The sequence below is a fragment of the Bison bison genome, unplaced genomic scaffold (genome assembly GCF_000754665.1).
Source record: "Bison bison bison isolate TAMUID 2011002044 unplaced genomic scaffold, Bison_UMD1.0 scf7180017864371, whole genome shotgun sequence".
Taxonomy (NCBI): domain Eukaryota; kingdom Metazoa; phylum Chordata; class Mammalia; order Artiodactyla; family Bovidae; genus Bison; species Bison bison.
In genome coordinates this window covers 14,857,681-14,876,057 of record NW_011494943.1, presented here as the reverse complement: position 1 = coordinate 14,876,057, position 18,377 = coordinate 14,857,681, and the positions used below count along the sequence as shown (strand labels likewise).

The 18,377-nt window shown below is 50.8% G+C and overlaps 2 protein-coding genes across 3 annotated transcripts in view; both read right to left on the bottom strand.

The window, feature by feature from the left end:
* The window catches only part of ICAM2 (intercellular adhesion molecule 2), an 11,865-nt gene extending 9,706 nt beyond the window's left edge, over positions 1-2,159 (bottom strand). For both annotated transcript variants that reach the window (XM_010856420.1, XM_010856421.1), the window contains exon 1: positions 1,996-2,159. The gene's annotated coding sequence lies outside the window, so the exon portion shown is untranslated. The remainder of the gene's footprint in view (positions 1-1,995) is intronic.
* A 6,755-nt stretch (positions 2,160-8,914) lies between these two features.
* The window catches only part of ERN1 (endoplasmic reticulum to nucleus signaling 1), an 82,643-nt gene continuing 73,180 nt past the window's right edge, over positions 8,915-18,377 (bottom strand). Inside the window, exons 20-23 of the mRNA XM_010856418.1 lie at positions 16,622-16,761; positions 15,096-15,219; positions 14,594-14,661; positions 8,915-14,099 (exon numbers count right to left, since the gene is read on the bottom strand). Of these exons, the coding sequence (XP_010854720.1) occupies positions 13,890-14,099; positions 14,594-14,661; positions 15,096-15,219; positions 16,622-16,761 (542 nt within the window). The 3' untranslated portion in view covers positions 8,915-13,889. The remainder of the gene's footprint in view (positions 14,100-14,593; positions 14,662-15,095; positions 15,220-16,621; positions 16,762-18,377) is intronic.

Genomic DNA, 18,377 nt, shown 5'->3' with positions numbered 1-18,377 from the left:
TGAATGATGCTTGATCAACTGGTCAACTATGTGGAGAAAAAAGATGGGAAACGTATCCCTACCTCACGTGGAATGAAGAGATCAATTCTATCTAATTTAAAGACTCATGTGTAAAAGAACACTTGAAAAACTTTTATAAGAAAATATGTTTAGTTGCTAAGTGGTGTCCAACTCTGTGACCCCGTGGACTGTAGACCACCAGGCTCCTCTGTCCATGGGATTTCCCAGGCAAGAATACTGGAGTGGGTTGCCATTTCCTACTTCAGGAGACTTTTCTGATCCAGGGGTCAAACCCTCGGCTCCTGCAGCGGCTCTTGCCATTGCAGGCAGATTCTTTACTGCTGAGCCGCTGGGGAAGCCCATGAGAAAATATAGGACAGTATTTTTATGTCCTTGGGGCAAGGAAAGATTTCCAAAGCAAGACCTCAAGATCACTAATGCTGGAATAAATAACTGATAATTTTGAATATATTAAAGACATCATGAACATTTCAAAGAAAACAAAATGTCTCAACTAATGAAAAGATGCTTTAACTCAATAGGAGCCAGGGAAATTAAAACCACAATGAGGAACCACTTTATATCTACTAGATTGCTGCTGCTGCTGCCGCTAAGTCGCTTCAGTCGAGCCCGACTCAGTGCGACCCCATAGACGGCAGCTCACCAGGCTCCCCTGTCCCTGGGATTCTCCAGGCAAGAACACTGGAGTGGGTTGCCATTTCCTTCTCCAGTGCATAAAAGTGAAAAGTGAAAGTGAAGTCGCTGAGCCGTGTTCAACTCCTAGTGACCCCATGGACTGCAGCCTACCAGAAGTTAAAAAAGTCGACAAGACCAATTGTTGGACAGGCTGTGGGTCAATAGGAACTCGTATATTGCTGGTGAGAGTGTATTTTGGTTCTCTGAGAAATAATCAGGCATTATCTTCTAATGCTGAATAGTGTTATATCCTATAACCAACAATTCCACCCTTAGATATATGCCCTAGAGAAATTTTTGTACTAAGAACCAGAAGACCTGGTTTCTGCGTGACCCTGAGCAAGTCACTTTATCTCTGTGTGCCTCAGTTTTCTCTTCTGTAAAATGGGATTAACCATAGCACATTCCTTATGGGAATGGAGTGTGGATTAAACTAATTATATGACAATATTTAAAAGTATTCGAAACAGTAGCTGGCACACAGAATATGTTATATAACTATTTCATAAAATGAAAATAAATGGATGTGATAAAGCACTAAATTAAAAGAATCAAGAGAACAATTGAAACAGACTTTGGGAGGGTGGTTATTTATGTCTGGGTGGGAGGTGATAGCACAGTAGGTAGATGGAAAGTTTAGTGGTAGTTCGTCCTTGGGTTGAGTGTTGGGTTCAGGGCTGATCATTATCTTATCTTACCGTGCAATGCACATGCATGTTACATAGATGTGTTCATTATGTGTCACATAGTACATTTCACAAAAGAATACAAAGAGAAAAGAGAAATTCCCACATATCTAGAAAGAATAGGCTCCTTGAGACTATGAACCGCAGGATAGGAAAGTCCCTTCTAACCAGGTAAGACTTCATTGAATGGGATTCATTAGGAACCTTGAGTGTGACCCCAAGAGGCTGGGGACTATTCTTGTCCCCTAAGCATCAGCTCTGAGCTCAGTCCAGATGACCTGGACCCACGTGGGCCATGGCAGAAAGGCAGCCCCAGGCTTCTAAGAGGGTTGTGTGGTTTACAGAGCAGGAGAGGAAGAGAAAGGACAAAACCAGGAAATAACCACAAAGCAATAGGCTGTTGGACTCAGAGAGATGGCTGGCTGAGCTCCTCATGCAACGACTGACCAGTTGAAGGAAATTCTGCTGCATATCAGCCCCTGTGCTCATGAGGGGCCTGGAATGGGTGGGGGAAGCCCGGGGAAGGGCAAGAACAAGAACTCAAGTGTTGATTGACAATCTATCCCAAGCCCTTTCCACTCTGCCAAGAGGGAAGCAGGGAGCATCACCTTACCTGTACCAGCAAATGGGTGCTGCCGTGATGGGGAAAGAGGGTGGCCGGGGTCCAGCTTCCAGCAGCTCTTGTTCCCTGGGCTGCTGCTGGTTCAACGAGTGTTGCCTGGTTTTTGACTGAATTCCCCTCTCAGAAGTCACGTGCTTCCTGTCCCAGCTATGATATCTGACTGTGACTTTCTGTTTATTACCTCTTGTTTTAAACCCCGGTAAATATATACTGGGGCTTCCCAGGTGGCTTATAGGTGAAGAATCCACCTGCCCATGTGGGAGCCAATCCCTGAGTCAGAAAGATCCCCTGGAGAAGGAAATGGCACCCTACTCCAGAATTCTTGCCTGGGAAATCCCATGGACAGAGGAGTCTGGCAAGCTACAGTCCCTTGGGTTGCAAAAGAGTTGGACATGACTCAGTGACTAAACAACAGCAACAACAAAATATACCCTGTAAAACTGACCGTTCTAACGTTTTTAGTGTAGGGTTCTGGGGCATTAAACACATTCACATTTTGTGTAACATCCACCACCATTCCTCTCTAGAACCACCATCCCTCACCCTCATCCCAAAGTGAACACCGCCCCTCTCCTTGAAACACTGGCTTTCTATCCCCCTCCCCGCAGCCCTTGGCAACCACTGTTCTCCCTGTAACTGGGCCCTCCTGTGAGTGGAATCAGACATCATTTGTCCTTTTGCCCTGGCTTATTTCACCTAGCCTGATGTTCTTAAGGCTCATTCATGCCATAGCACATTTGTGAGAAGTTCCTTGCTTTTGAAGGCTGAATAGCATCCCCTTGGATGAATACACCCCATTAGGTTTATCTACTCGTTGGTCAGTGGACACTTGGGATGATTCCTCCTGTGGTTCTTGTGAATAACACTTCTGTGGTCATGGGGGTCCAGACAAGTCTTCAAGTTCCTGCTTTCAACTGTTTGAGGCAAATGCCCAGAAGTGGAATTGCTGTAGCCTTTGGTAGTTCCATGTTTTCTTTTCTTTTTTTTTTTTTTGGCCATGCCTTAGGGCTTGCAAAATATGAATTCCCCAGCCAGGAATTAAACCCGGGTCATGGCGATGGAAATGCTGAGTATTAACCACTGGACCACCAGGGAATTCCCTCTCCGCTATTTCTTTTGATGTGTGTTTTCTGTGCTCCTGGGGCCTTGGATGAATGAGACAGATCCTGGATGAACCGCCCACTGAACCCCTGCAGGAGGCTTATCAACATCAGGGAGCAGGGTCTTCCCTGTATTTGACACGCCCTACTACCCAAAACTACTTACACCTAGGAATGATTATGTTCTGAGATCTTTTCACATCTGCCACTTCACCTAACAATTAAGAAAACCCTCCCCTGGCAGAGTAGCTTTGTACCAAGAGGCAGAGTTTCAGAGCTGGTGCTAGGCAGCCAGCTGGGCTCAACCACAAGCAGAGGTTTTGCTCTCACAGGCCTGCCCCTCAGCGCCTGCCACTGAAAGTCCTGGCTTAGGAAAGACACAAATGAGTATGCGTCTGGGACCAAGACAGGGCTTTCCCGGTGGTTGAGTGGTAAAGAGTCCACCTGCCAATGCAGGAGATGCAGGAGGCTGGGATTCAATCACTGGGTAGGAAGATCCCCCAGAGGAGGGAATGGCAACCCAGTCCAGTATTCTTGGCTGGAGAACCCCATGGACAGAGGAGCCAGGCGGGCTACAGTCCCTGGGGTTGCAAAGAGTCAGACACGAGTGAGCTTGCATGTATGTGTGCAAGAGACCAAGACAGTGGAGGCCACAGTTGCTGAAGTTCTGCTGGCTTTGAAGTGATCTCTCCTGGTACATTTGTGCCTCGATTTCTTCACAGAAGTTCTTTTGAAACCTTCCTCTCACAATGCTGGTCAAATGTTGGGGTGGGGGCATCAGGATCCAAGGCTTCGAGGGGCCCACGGGATTTTAGTTTTAAACACAAATCAGGGCGCATGTGCCATTGACCTTTTCCCCTCCTCCACTCCCCCTCTCCTCCTCGACCCATTTTGTGACTTCTGAGCAAATTGCTTTTCGGGTCCGTTTATTTCCTTCTCTTCTCTGCTAAGCTTCTTGTGCCTTCCCCTTTGAACCACCAAGAGCAGGTTCAATAAATGTTAATTAGATTTAAGCTAATGGCTAGGTTTTATGAGACACGTGTGTGCATGCTAAGTCGATTTAGTCATGTCCGATTCTGCAAGCCAATGAACCGTAGCCTGCCAGGCTTCTCTGTCCATGGGGTTTTCCAGGCAAGAATACTGGAGTGGGGTGCCACTTCCTACTCCAGGGGATCTTCCCAACCCAGGAACTGAAATGAACCCAGGTCTCCTGCATTGCAGGTGGATTCTTTGTGTGTGTGTGTGTGTATAATTCAATGTACTGTACACCTGAAACTAACACAATTTTATATAAATTAACTATACTTAAAATTTTTAGAAAAATTTTAAAAAGTCAGATACTACCAGGTGTTTGTGGTTTTTAACTATCAGAGTCTGGGTCCAGGGGCAGCGGTGGGACCTTGTCAGGCGAGTTCTGGGGCTTGACCCTGACCGCCCTTTCTCCAACTTCTGTGCAAGCTTTGTAGCTGTAAGGATGCCACCCCAGCCACAATCAGAAATGTGTCACAACAACAGAGAACCGCCTCAGTTCATTTGTCAGTGGATAAAAGGGCCACTGACATGCCCTAACCTAACTTCAAGAGAGAATGGGACTGCTGTCTTCCTGGGTTTCCAGAAAGAGGGAAACAAAATCTGATGAAAAGATAACATCATCTCCACCACCGCAAACACCATTCCTTCTTTATTCCCGTTAATGAAAAGCAATAGTTGGGAGATAAGGGCACATCCTCGCTGGGAGAATCTCCTGTGAGTATATGAAAGGCCTCTGAATGGCATTGCAGTGAACGGGGAATCTTTATTTGATTCAGCATTTCCTGAACGTATCTGGACGCTAAGCCTGTTTTTCTGAGTTTCACCTCCCTTGGAACTCATATTCTGAGGCGTGAACTTTGGGAAACGGTCCTGTGGCTCTTGGTTCTCTTATCTGTACCAGCTGCCTCTCAGTCCATGGCAAGAGGTGACTCTGGGGAATCCTGCAGAATGAACGGCCACCCCACCCCCACCCCACGGTGAACCCTGAACCCTTCTTTCTGGTGCCTCCCACCCTGCTTCCTGTGTCACACCCCTTTTTCTAGGAACTCATCACAGGGAGGGGTAGCCCTCAGGTTTGATTTGGAAGGGACCCGAGCCCAACCTCTGACCCAAAGAAGACTTTCCCTTAGTCTGCTCAGGGTGAGGCCCTTCCCCTCTGTTGGGTTCCTCCGGAGACCGCACCTGCTCCCTTGCAACCCTCCTCTGGCCTGGCTGGGCGGTTCAAGCTGTTAGCAGCCCTTTGCCCTCCCGGAGCCAGGATCTGCCGTTGGGGACCCTGTGCCCCCGCTTCCAGCTTAGACCCTTATTCCGCATCACGTGACAGACATCTGTACCCCCACCAGCTCCTCCCACGTCTCTCCAGGCCAAACTCCTGTGTCATCAAATGTCAGTGAGTTTCCAGCCCCTCACAGCCCTGCCCTCCGCCTCTGGCCCTGCCATTAATGCCATCATCTTTGTTTGGGCTCAGCATTCCAGTTTCTGGTAACTTCTGGAATCTTGATTGGGTCATGAATCATCTTGGTGACTGGTCACTCTTTCCAGCTCTGCAATGCCTGCAGACACACTTCCCTGGCGGCTCAGATGGTAAAGAATCCTCTTGAAATGTGGGAGACCTGAGTTTGACCCCTGGGTCAGGAAGATCCCCTGGAGAAGGGCCTGGCAACCCACTCCAGTATTCTTGCCTGGAGAATCCCATGGACAGAGGAGCCCAGTGGGCTGCAGTCCCTGGGGTTGCAAAGAGTTGGACATGACTGGAGTGACTTAGCACGGCAGAGGCAGACAGACTCACGAGCCTGTATTTCTACAGCTTCATCCAAGTCACTGAGCCGGGCTGGGGAAGGGAAGGTGGATTTGGAGGTTCAGGGAAGAGGGGGCGGGAAGGGTACTTACTGGGCTTACCTGCCAACCCGCTCAGAGGCCAAGTTTATATACTCAGCTGCTGTCTTGCCGGCCCTGCCCTTCCTGCGTCTGGAAACGGCGCCCAGGAACCCCTGGCGTTTTCCATACAGTCTCCCAGGGGCTCCCATGTTCTCGCCAGCCCTGTTCGTCTGCTCACAGTTCATTGGCCCAGACACAGGGTCATGATGTGATTTTCTGCCTTGGCAAAGGGTCTGGTTTGTTTTTCACTGAAGAAAGGATGTTAAGTGTTCTTTCTTTTAATATTTATTTATTTGGCTGCACCTGGTCTGAGTTGTGGCATACAGTATCTTTGGGCTTTGTTGCAGCACGTGGGATCTAATTCCCTGACCAGGGATCAAACCTGGGCCCCCTGTGTTGGGAGCGTAGAGTCTCGTTTGCTGGATCACCAGGCAAGTCCTGTTAAGTGCTCTTAATCTTGAGGAAATACTGGTCTGCCATGGGAGAGAACTGAGGCCAGCCAGCCACCAGGGCACAGATATCCCAGCCCAGTGCCTGCCTGGCCCCGGGAGACAGACAAGCAGGTGGGGTTAACTGTGATTTTCTTTTGTTATCATCTCCTGAAGCTATGGAACAGTGACAGACTTTATTTTCTTGGGCTCCAAAATCACTTCAGATGGTGACTGCAGCCATGAAATTAAAAGACGCTTACTCCTTGGAAGAAAAGCTATGACCAACCTAGACAGCATATTAAAAAGCAGAGACGTTACTTTGCTGACAAAGGTCTGTCTAGTCAATGCTATGGTTTTTCCAGTGGTCACGTATGGATGTGAGAGTTGGACTATAAAGAAAGCTGAGCACCGAAGAACTGATGTGTTTGTACTGTGGCATTGGAGAAGACTCTTGAGAGTCCCTTGGACTGCAAGGAGATCCAACCAGTCCATTCTAAAGGAAATCAGTCCTGCATATTCATTGGAAGGGCTGATGCTGAAGCTGAAACTCCAATACTCTGACCACCTGATGTGAAGGGCTGACTCATTGGAAAAGACCCTGATGCTGGGAAAGATTGAGGGCAGGAGGAGAAGGGGACGATAGAGGATGAGATGGTTGGATGGCATCACTGACTCAATGGACATGAGTTTGAGCAAGCTCTGGGAGTTGATGATGGGCAGGGAAGTCTGGCGTGCTGCAGTCTGTAGGGTCACAGAGTCGGACACGACTGAGTGACTGAACCAAACCTGAAGCTAAGGCATGTGTCTAGCACACAGGACAGATGGGCCTAATACAAAAAGATAGTACAAACAAGTGTGTTCACTGATGGAATACAATTGGGTATATCTGCACATACATCTAATAACTTTGGGGGCAAAAAGAAGCCCATGGCCCTGGCCTGACCACCTGTTGGCCTCTCCCTGTTCTCAGAGGCGGGTGAGCGTGCTACCAGCCACCTCCCTCCCTGGCCTGGACCAGTCCCAGACATGACCGCAGCCCGGGCTCAATAGCTTCGTGGGGAATCTGAGAGCCGCATCAAGTGACAGATGGCAGCAAGCAGGTGCCAAGTGATGCCATCTAAACATCTCATCCTGTCATCCCCATCTCCTCCTGCCCTGCAGCTCCTCCTGCTCCCTTGGACTTGGCTGCATCCAAGGATCCGTGCTTCAGAGAGAGGGAGCGTCCATGGCTCTCAGGGATGACCCCTGTGTCTGCTGGGTGGGGGTAGGGGTGGGAAGTGGGAGGATGGGGTGCTGGTTGGCCGAGTGGAAGGAGCCAGTCTCCAGGCAGAGCCCTTGCTAAGCTGTCCAGGGGCTGGCGGGCCCTTGGGGTCCTCCAGCGAATGACCCCTTCCTGGCGGTGCAAGAGAAAGCAGAGCATCCTCGGATGTCACCAGAGGGGATGCGGCCTGAGAGGTGAAAGCATGTTAGCAGGATCCTAAAGTCCAACCAGGCTGGCCACTGAGCTCATGCCTTGGCATGTGGGCAGACATCTTACGTGCTTCCGACACATGCAGGTCGTGTCTTTCCCACTGCTGTGTTGGCTGAGTTACCTCCCTGGTGTTTCTCCCCTGTGGATTTCCTGGACCAACACCTGCCCCAACCCCTGCCTCACCACAAGGCATGTGGGTCCTAATCTGGCCACCTTCCTGGAATTCAGCCTGAACCAGTACTTTCGGGGAAACTTTCTGCAGTGTTTCAAGGAAGCTCTGCCCACAGAAACTAAGGAGGGGATTTCCCTGGTGGCCCAGTGGTTCAGTTCAGTTCAGTCGCTCAGTCACGTCCGACTCTGCGACCCCATGAATCACAGCACACCAGGCCTCCCTGTCTATCACCAACTCCCGGAGTTCACTCAAACTCAGGTCCCTCAAGTCGGTGATGCCATCCAGCCATCTCATCTTCTGTCGTCCCCTTCTCCTCCTGCCCCCAATCCCTCCCAGCATCAGAGTCTTTTCCAATGAGTCAACTCTTAGCATGAGGTGGCCAAAGTACTGGAGTTTCAGCTTTAGCATCATTCCTTCCAAAGAACACCCAGGACCGATCCCAGTGGTTAGGACTTTCCAATGCAGGGGGTGTGGATTCAATCCCTGGACGAGGAGGTCCTAGGATTCCCACATGCCTTGCGGCCAAAAAAAAAAAACACAAAACATAAAACAGAAGCGATACTGTATCAAATTCAATACAAGACTTTCTTTAAAAATGGTCCATATTAAAAAAAAATTATTTAAAAAATATAAAGAAACTAAGGAGGACTCTCCAGCCTGGGGACCCTGCCATGAACACCATCAGGTAAACACACCCCTCCTGCCAGTCTTCCCACCCACTGAACCCACTGCTCCCTCACCAGCCAGACACCTACCCAGGAAGACAGCTCAGCATGACCCCCTGGTCTGAGAGTGGTGGTCAAGTCTTGAAGAAAATGGAGCTGACTTCCAAATCTAAAACTGCCTTTATTTGTGGCTGGCTCAGCGTAAGGTGCCATGATTGATCAGCAGAGTTATAAAACTGTACAGGAGGTACAAAAATAGGCTGTTTAACTTAGATAATTACCCTCACATCATCAACCTTTAAAAATACACGTAAAAATTGTACAATCTGGCAGTTTATAAAATATAAAGCTAAAAAGAGGATTTTTAGGTTCCACAAAGAGGATTGTATCACACGATTAACACATACCCATGAAACAATTAACCATCCACAGAGAAGACACAATGGCACAGAATTAAAAAAAAAAAAAAAAACTCACTTAAAAATTAACATTTTCACCCTGACCAAATTATTCACCCTTTAATGACAAAACTGCTGTAAGGCGTCCATCCCATGGAAGGATACAGTATAACTTTTCCAGTTTTAAAATGGTCAGGGGTGTTTATCCAAAGCAAATCTGATGTGCTTTAAGCAAGTGCAACTGTCACTGGACACACTTCAGCGTAAAAATTAAATAAATATAAATAGGTTCAATAAATAGGTCGTTGCAAAAAGAACACTACATAAAGTTAGCATCTGAGAATGTGGCAGAATCGACTGGTAATGCTTTCTAGGTCAGTGGGGACGCCCCCGTCACAGCTTCCGGGACACTGAAAAGGAATACTGTACCTGCCGGACACTTGAGAACAGGGGGTGAGGTGAGCGGGGTGGGGACTTTGGCTGGAAGTGTTGGTTAAGGCTGCTCCAGTGGGGAGGCTCACTGTGGATGATGTCTTTGTGGTTTTCCAATGAATACAGAGAGGATTTAAGTCCTGATACAAGAATTGGAACCAGTTACTCGTGGGAAATCACTGATTCACAGAGAAAACCAAATATACAAAGAGTAGACTCTTTGGTTTAAAAGATAATGGTCTAAAAAAAACCCAAAGAATGATAATGGTCCAACCCTGGAAGGTGGAATTCTGGCTCATCTGTACAGGACACCTGGAGACTTACTTCCAGGCAAGCTCAGTGCGCACAGCGATGCACAAATGAGAACAGCCCCAGGAAACCCAAGCCTGGCCCCGGGCCAACTTCGGAGAAAGACGCGTCCAAGAGGAGAAAGCCCTACAACCCAAAGGACCCCCCTCATCTTTGACGTCAGACCAGCCACCAGTTCATCTTTTTCACTGTGGTGATAAATGAATGGCATTCACACAAAACCTCACCCAAAGGATCAGTCAACTGAAGAAACTACTCCAGGATGGTGAAGGGTGGCCAAGGAAAAGAAACACTGGGAAGTACGAAGAAGAGGGATTTCAGAAGGTGAACGATCGGAGAGAAAGCTCAAGAGAATAGAAAGAGGCTCCTTTCAGGTATGCTGTGCGCTGTCCCCCGGCCCTTCCACAGAAGCCTGTGAAAACGGAACCAGCCCACCTCCCTGGATGACCTCAAGCCTGAGGATCCGAAGAACAGAGATACACAGTGAGAACAGTCCCGGGAAAGCCAAGCCTGGCCGTGGTTCAACTTCGGAGAAAAGAGCGTCCAAGAGGAGAAAACTCTACCACCCAAAGGCCCCCCTCACATCTTCGATGTCAGACCAGACTCCAGATCTTCTCTTTCACTGTGGTGATAAATGAATGGCATTCACACAAAACCTCACTCAAAGGATCAGGGTGAGCTCTGATAAGGAACTTCCTTCTCAAGTTGGTAGGAAGAAGTACTTAACTGGGCCTGCTAACCGGTGGATCTCCCACTGAAAGATGTGTAAGGGGTGGGAATGATGTCTCCCTGGGGAGAGTCGACGAGGACTGCTGCACTGAGAAAGGGGGAGGTGGGAGAGGAACTTGGTGCCCAGGTGGCATGCATGAGACATCAGGTGCTTTAGTGACATCATATAACACCTGTGATTGCCAAGTGAGCAGATGCTCTGGTGCCCATGACAGGTGGAGCTCTTTAAAAACTGAAGTTAAAAGGACTCAAGAAGCAGCATGAGGATTCTGGCAAGTGTGCCAAGGACAGATTCAACACAAGGTTCAATACAAGATTTAAAGAGACGATGGTGTCCTTGGGATTCCTAACAGATGTGACTAAACTCTGTCTTAAAGATGAGACAGGACTTCCCTGGTAGTCCAGTGGATAAGAACCTGTCTGCCAATGCAGGGGACACGGGTTCGACTCCTGGTCTGAGGAAGTTTCCATATGCCTTGGGGCAACTAACTGAAGCATACTGAAGCCTGTACACCCTACGGCCCGTGATCTGCAAGAAGAAAAGCCACCTCGATGAGAAGCTGGTGACCTCAACTAGAGTAGCCCCTGCTTGCCACAAGTAGAGAAAGCCCGTGTGCAGCAGCAAAGACCCAGCACAGCCAAAAATAAATTTAAAAAAAAAGAAGATAAAGATGGTGTACTTGTGAAAATTCAGCCTTCCAGGAATTGTACAAAAGATCAGATCAACAGCTCAGCTGTGACAGGACGTGGCCGACTGCAGAACCCTCTTTTCATGAAAGAACACCTTCCTGCTCAAAACAACAGGAAACCAGAATTTTAGAGACCAGGACAAACCAGATGGTGCCCGAGGTGTCATCATGATGGGCACCCACACAAGACCTCTACAGGACACTTGGGAGGACTGACGGGTGCCCGGGTTCCCAAAGGTGACGGAGAGAAGATGAACAGAAGGCGATCTGCTGGGTGCCAACCCCAGACGCATGCCCTTCCCCACCACTGCCTGTCCGCTCTCTACCACTGGCTCGTGTGAAAGCTGAGGTTTGGCCTGTTTTGTTTACCTGTCTCTCGCACCCAATATCCTGTCCAGCACATATAGAAGCGCTCAAATAAAATACAGTGAATAAACGAGTTTGAGACAGTGGGATGGTTAAAAACTAGTACCACAAGCAGAAAAGGCAGTTAAAAAAAAAAAAAGCTGTCCTGGAGGCAAGAGGGGCCAAAACAGAGAGATGACACAAACCCTGGGGTGTTGGGAACGGCCTGGCTACTCCCCGGAGAGAGCATTCAGCAGAGACAAAGATGAGGCAGCTGACCCCCACCCCCGCCCCCAGCAGCGCGGGAAGCTGACAGTCCCTTAAATCACTCGCGGCACTTTCTGCTTCTCCACCTCGAACTGTCTCATCATCTGCCCTGGCGGCAAAGCGACCTGCAGAGCGGTATGAGAACAGCCGGGGAAGGGGCCGGCCCGGGAGCATCACAGCTGGGAGGAGAAAGACGGTGGTTTTCCGAGTTCCTGAAAAACGGACAGCATGGTACGAGACCTGATGCTGACCGAGGATGCCAGGTCCCTAGGTCTAAACGAGGTAACTGATGAGGTTTAAAGATGTAGGATAATTTTAAAAGAGAGAGAGACAGAGAGAGAAGATGACTTTAGGCAGACAGAAAGGAAGGGAGTTAAATTCACTGAAGGCGGAATGAGTGTGTTGGTGACGCTCTCATTCAAATCCACTGTCGGAAAACATCTTGCGAGGAGAAGAAACAGCGATTTCTCTCTGTCAGTTAGAGAAACTTGACAGTAACGTTCTTCCTCCTGAGCAGAGTCTCTTGAGTTCACCAGGACCGAACTGCAGTGATCCCTCCACCCGGCTAGAGAAGGTACTCAGAAAATGCTTCCTCACCTGTATCCTGACTGCATTAAACTTCTAAGGGCTTTCGGCAGAGAAAAGACAGAAAATTTTGACTAAAACTAATGTTAAACATTGTATCAATTTTGGGGGAAAAAACCCATGGTATTGACGTAATTTAGAGAGCATGATTTTGAGGTTGTGTCATACACGTGCATAGTGTTGCCACGACGTTACTCTTCAGCATTAGAGAACCAGGGGCTACCCTACAAAATAGAAGGTGTATTATTCTGTTTCTTGCATTGCTTCTTCATGAGTAAGCTTCAAGTTCAGTTTAGCTCACACTAATGTAGCATTCTACGGTATGATCAAAATAAAAAGTTATTAAAATCTGCCAAGAGAAACATAAAAGCCTGCCCACAAAGTGTGTGGTGACCCTGGCCTCGGCCCTCAACCCCCTGGCCCGTCCTGCTGGCCCCAGGGACAGAGTGGCCTCACCGCCTGCCTGCTGGCCAGGACTCCCCTGGTGGGCCCTGAATGTCCCATCTGGCCTGCTCCCCTCCGGCCCCTCCGGCCTGTCCCTGCCCGGGTCTGAGCTTCTACCCCTCGTGGCCAGGGGACTTATCCCCTCTTGCTTCCAGATGCTCCTAAATAACCCCGAGCGCCCAAGGCACGGACCCACTGAAGGCCACCATTCAGGCCACTGATGCCTGGGGCCACGGCATCCTCTCGGTGTCTGTGAGACCTGCAGACACGGCCTTGCCTTTCAGAGTTTCGGGCTGGCCTGTCCCCTCACCGCACCCCTACGCTCAAGGTTCTCGCTGCCCCAGAGGAAACGCTGGTCACAGTGACCTGGGAGCCTGCGGGTGCACAGAGTCTCTGATCCCCAGGGACAACACTCTCTGAAGGCCCTCCCCCTCCCAGGGACCCTCTCCTCCAGGGCCCTGCTCCTAGCAGAGGCCACACCTAGCAGCTTGGCCTAGACGGTCCAAGAGAGGGGCGCTCCTGGACCCAGCACGCGGGCAACACAGAGAGGTCCCTCGTCTCTCTTCCTTAAAGGCCTACAGGCTGGCATCAGACAGGGAGTTTTAAAAGAAATGCGAGTCTGAAGCGAGTATATCCAGGAGAAGACGGACGGCACTCCTCTCTGCCTCTGGGACCGGTCCTCCTTTGCAGACATCCCCCAGTGGTCCAACTTTCATGACCAGTGTCTTCCCAGCTCCTCCGCAGGTTGGGGGGGTGGGGGGAATCACCTTTCCCTCTGCCCGGAGTTGGCATCTTCCCCTGCTGGCTGCGGAGTGGGCAGCTCAAGGCACTTGGCTTCCGGGCCTGGTCTCCCTGCTCGGCCAGGAGGCAGCGGGCTGCGGCTCGTAGAGACCAGGCCCTCAGTCCCAGCGAGGCCACCAGCGTGGAGGCCGCCCGGCTCAGAGGGCATCTGCAGTCACGGGGGGCTGGGGCTCGGGGGGCTCGTGGTAGTAGGGCTGGAAGGGCCTCTCGTGGCAGCACAGCTCCATGGCACGGTAGGTGTGTGAGAGGAGGGGGGGGAAGCGGGAGGTGAAGTAGCGCACGAAGTCGTCAGGGAGGGCGCCCAGCGTCTGCTGCACCTCCTCGGGCAGCTCCCGGTAGTGGTGCTTCTGCAGACGGGCGGACACAGACACGTGGTCGGCGGAGAGAAGCCCGTGGGACCCGGGCCAGACCCGCTCGAGGAACACAGACTGTGAGGCTCGCTAAAGGGACCACCCGTCCACTCCCCGGTCTCTTCCCCTTCTTCGGGGGAGGTCTTTGAGGCTGGTGCGGGGAGAGCAGGGAGGGGCAGTCAGGTGCAGAAAGGGCCCCCATAGAGGGACTTCATCGAGTGCTGTCCAGGCAGGGAGAAGGCACCGTGCAAGCCAGTGAAGGATGTGGTGACTGAGCCCACTTCCCAGAGCACAGCTCCCTGCCCCAGCATCCCTGAAGAGAAGGCTCATCCAGGGGAAGGAACAGCTGCTAACGTATCCAGTGCAGCCACGGCCGCCTAGCCTCTGTGAGTTCCTCACTCCAGGGTGGCCAGAGCACCCATGGGGAAGGGATACGAGGAGGGGGCTGTGCAGCACCCTGCCCGGCCCCGCTGTGCGCCCTCGGCCCTCACCTTATTCCTCATGGCTCTGAGGAGATCTCGGACCGAACTGCCTTTATAGGTTCTGAATTTCCGCAGATCTAGAAAAAAAAAGAAGGGAGGCAATGTAACAAACCCACCAGACTCCAAAAGAAAACAGTTTCTGGGGCTCCTGGAGATGAAGCAATCTTAGGATAGAAACATGACCTAACTCCATCCTCATCGCAGATTTTCCCAATCTGAACCCGGTGTAGGGCGGCAGCATTAGCCTGAATTCTGCCTCCCAGTCACGCCCGTGGTCAGAGACAGCCGCTGAGAGTGCCATACATGTCACAAACCTGTCACTCTGAGAGACAAAGGGGGACACGCACGAGAGCAGTGGGGTGACCGGCTATCCAGACCACAGGAAGCCTTGGCCCCAGAAGTGGTATTGGAACCCCAAGCAGCCTGGAGTTGTCGCTCCCATGCCTGCTTCTCAGAAGTGTTCACGAGAAATTGCCTCTGCCCACAGGTGCCCGGGGCACCTCATGGTCACCTGTCTGCAGGGGGACGGTGATGTTCTCCCGCCAGTCCATCTTCACCACGGCCCGCCCGCCGCGCTCCAGCTGCTTCACTATCGGGCCGTCCAGGGCCTCTTTCTCTATCCGGTCACTCACGTCCTGGGAGGGAGACAGGGCACCAGGCGATGGTCAGTGTGGAGGCGCCGAGGGCTGAGGATGGCCCGGCCACCCCTGCCTGAGCCGGGCAGCGAGGGTCCTGCCTGCTCCCCGGGAGCAGCCCCGCCTGCCACTTGCTGAGGAGAGACCCCCCGGCTCCACCACAGATGCGCACCGTCCACAGACGTGCAGCACCTCGCCTGCCTGTCACCATACTACGTGCCACACGGGGCCACGCGTGCAATCTGTATTCACTGATGAACCAAGAGAAAGGTTCACTCGGATTGACACGCTGTGACTTCTGTGTGCCCACACACACAAAGCCATGACTGTTGGGGGGAGGTTTATCATTCTTCAATCAAACAATTAGAAAAAAACAGGAAGCCAAGACTTCTTTCAGAGGAGAAAAGCCAGTGACAAGAGTATCGGGTCTAAAGGCCCCAGCTATGGATCCAAATCCTGCTCTGTGTTTGCGGGGATGCACCTGACCACGGGCCTCTTGGAGTCCCCATCAGTGAGACAGGTCCACCGAGCAGCCTTGTGGGGAGCACAGCCTTCATCTTTGACGAAGATAAAATCAGACCAGCTGACTGTCTAACTTGCAGTTGCAAAAGGAAAGCCTTGGGGGGAACTGATGGTCAACTTGGGTACATGGGGGGCTTCCCTGGTGGCTCAGTGGTAAATAATCCACTGCAACACAGGAGACACAGCAAACAGGGGTTTGATCCCCGGGTCGGGAAGATCCCCTGGAGGGGGGCATGGCAACCCACTCGAGCATTTTTGCCTAAAGAATCCCATGGAGAGAGGAGCGTGGTGGGCTTCGGTCATAGGGTCGCAGAGTCAGACACGACCAAAGCAACTAAGCGTGCGCTTGAGTACACGGGGGCACTTGGAGCTGAACCTCAGAGCTGGCACAGCTTGTGATACGGACGGAAGCCTGTATGTTCACAAGACATGCGACCGGAGATACTAAGAACTTACATCTCAACCTGGGGTGCGGTGAAGTTCCCTTTGCATGAGCTTTATTCCTGCCCTACATCTTATCATCAGCCAAGTGACCTGGCTAATCCGGAGGTCCCTTGAAGACGTCTGCCCTCAGATATAATGTCACTGCATTCTTAGACTACAGTGTGATGTAGACATAAACACTTATGTGCACTGGGAAACCAAAGTGTGACTCGCTTTACTGCAATATTCAGTTTATCACCAGGGTCTGGAGCCGAGCCTGCAGTACCTCCTAGGTCTGCCTGTATGAAGAAAATATATTGAGATGCCAACTGTGGTTCTCTTTCGGTTGTGGGATTATGGGTCATTTAGTTTCATTCTTTGTTCTTTGCTGTAGTTTCTGGAAAGAAACAGGCAAGGTTAAATGAATATTTTTGATGAAGAAAACAAACATCTCCACCTGGAAGAACTGGAGCTGCTTTTCCAGGCTCCAGAAGAAAGGGTGTTTCAGCACATGCTTCGCTGACGGGCGCTTCTGGGGGTCCATGGCGATCATCTTCTCTATTAATTCCCGGGCAATGACGTCCTCTGCAGAGGAGGAAAACAGACACACAGCTCGTTATGACCAGCCTCAAGCTGCAAGCAAATAAATACCCAAACCTTAACAGTCTGCGTCCCTGCAACTCAAGGTTCTGCCGACAAGTGAAAGTCGCTCAGTCGTGTCCGACTCCTTGCAACCCCATGGACTATACAGTCCATGGAATTCTCCAGGCTAGAATACTGGAGTGGGTAGCCTTTCCCTTCTCCAGGGGATCTTCTCAACCCAGGGAAAGAACCCAGGTCTCCTGCATTGCGGGCAGATTCTTTACAAGCTGAGCCACAAGGGAAGCCCAAGGATGCTGGAGTGGGTACCCTATCCCTTCTCCAGCAGATCTCCCCAACCCAGGAATCAAACCGGGGTCTCCTGCATTGCAGGCAGATTCTTTACCAACCGAGCTATCAAGGAAGCCCTGATAGCTACTGACAGAAACCCATTCCAGTAACATAAGACTTCGGCTAAAAAGGAGAGACCTCATTCGCAGTTAATGAAAAGGAGTGATCCGAAATACTTGCTACCAGAGTCTGGGTGACCTGTCCTGCCTCCAAACGCTGGGCTGTGGGCCACCAGGGTGACGCACTGGCTGAATGTGGATGGACGTGGGTAGAGAGTCAAGATGAAGGTTAAAAACGGGCGTGCTTTCCCTGGTGGTCCAGTGGTTGAGAATCCGCCTGCCAATGCAGGGGACGTGGGTTTGATTCCTGGTTTGGGAACTAAGATTCTACATGCCACAAGGCAACTAAATCTGTGCGTCACTGCGCCCTAGAGTCTGTGCTCCACGATAAGAGAAGCCACTGCAATGAGAAGCCTGTACACCACAACTAGAGAAAGCCCACGTGCAACAAAGACCACCAGTGCAGCCACAAATAAATCAATAATCAGAAAAGAGCATGCTGCAAGATACTATGTACTATTTTAAAACTCCATTTTTTATAAAAATATGAATATGTGTCTAGAGAGATGATCGGAATACTGTGTACGAAGGTACTGATAGCAGTCATTCATCACTGTGTAATGGGTCTATGAGCCTTTATGCTAATCTGTTTTGTCTCCAGGGAATAAGGAAAATCAATCCATGAGCAAGACTGTAAGATAGTTTAAATCTTTTTAAAAGGCAGGAGTAGGTGTCACAGGCCAATTACAATGTGGGAAGCCCTTCGGTCAGGCAGAAAGGCTTGTCCTCATGCCTGGAGAGTGAGTACCCAGATCATCTGTTCCTAGACCAGGGTGACCCCCTGACTGCCAGCCCACACACGAGAGCCCAGTTTATGGAGCATGGCCCTTCTATCTCCCCGAACATCAGGACAGGAAGGTACCTCAAATTGGTTAACCCTCAGGAGTCACAACCTGGAAAACAGAGGTCCCCAAAGGGCCCTTGCCCAGGTCACAAAGGCTGTCATATGACCTCAGGAACCTGGGAGTTACTTGGCTTCAGGACGCCCCCCCCCAGCCCTCCACCAGCTCTGGACTGAGTCCTTGGTTCACTGAGGCCCACTGGGCGAGCAGCTGGAAAGAAGGCCCCCTGGGGGCTCAGAGCCAGCACCACCCCTGCCCGCAGGGGCTGCTCCCGAGCCCCCGACTCTGCCACCTGCTCACTGTACTTCTTGGGGTACAGGCA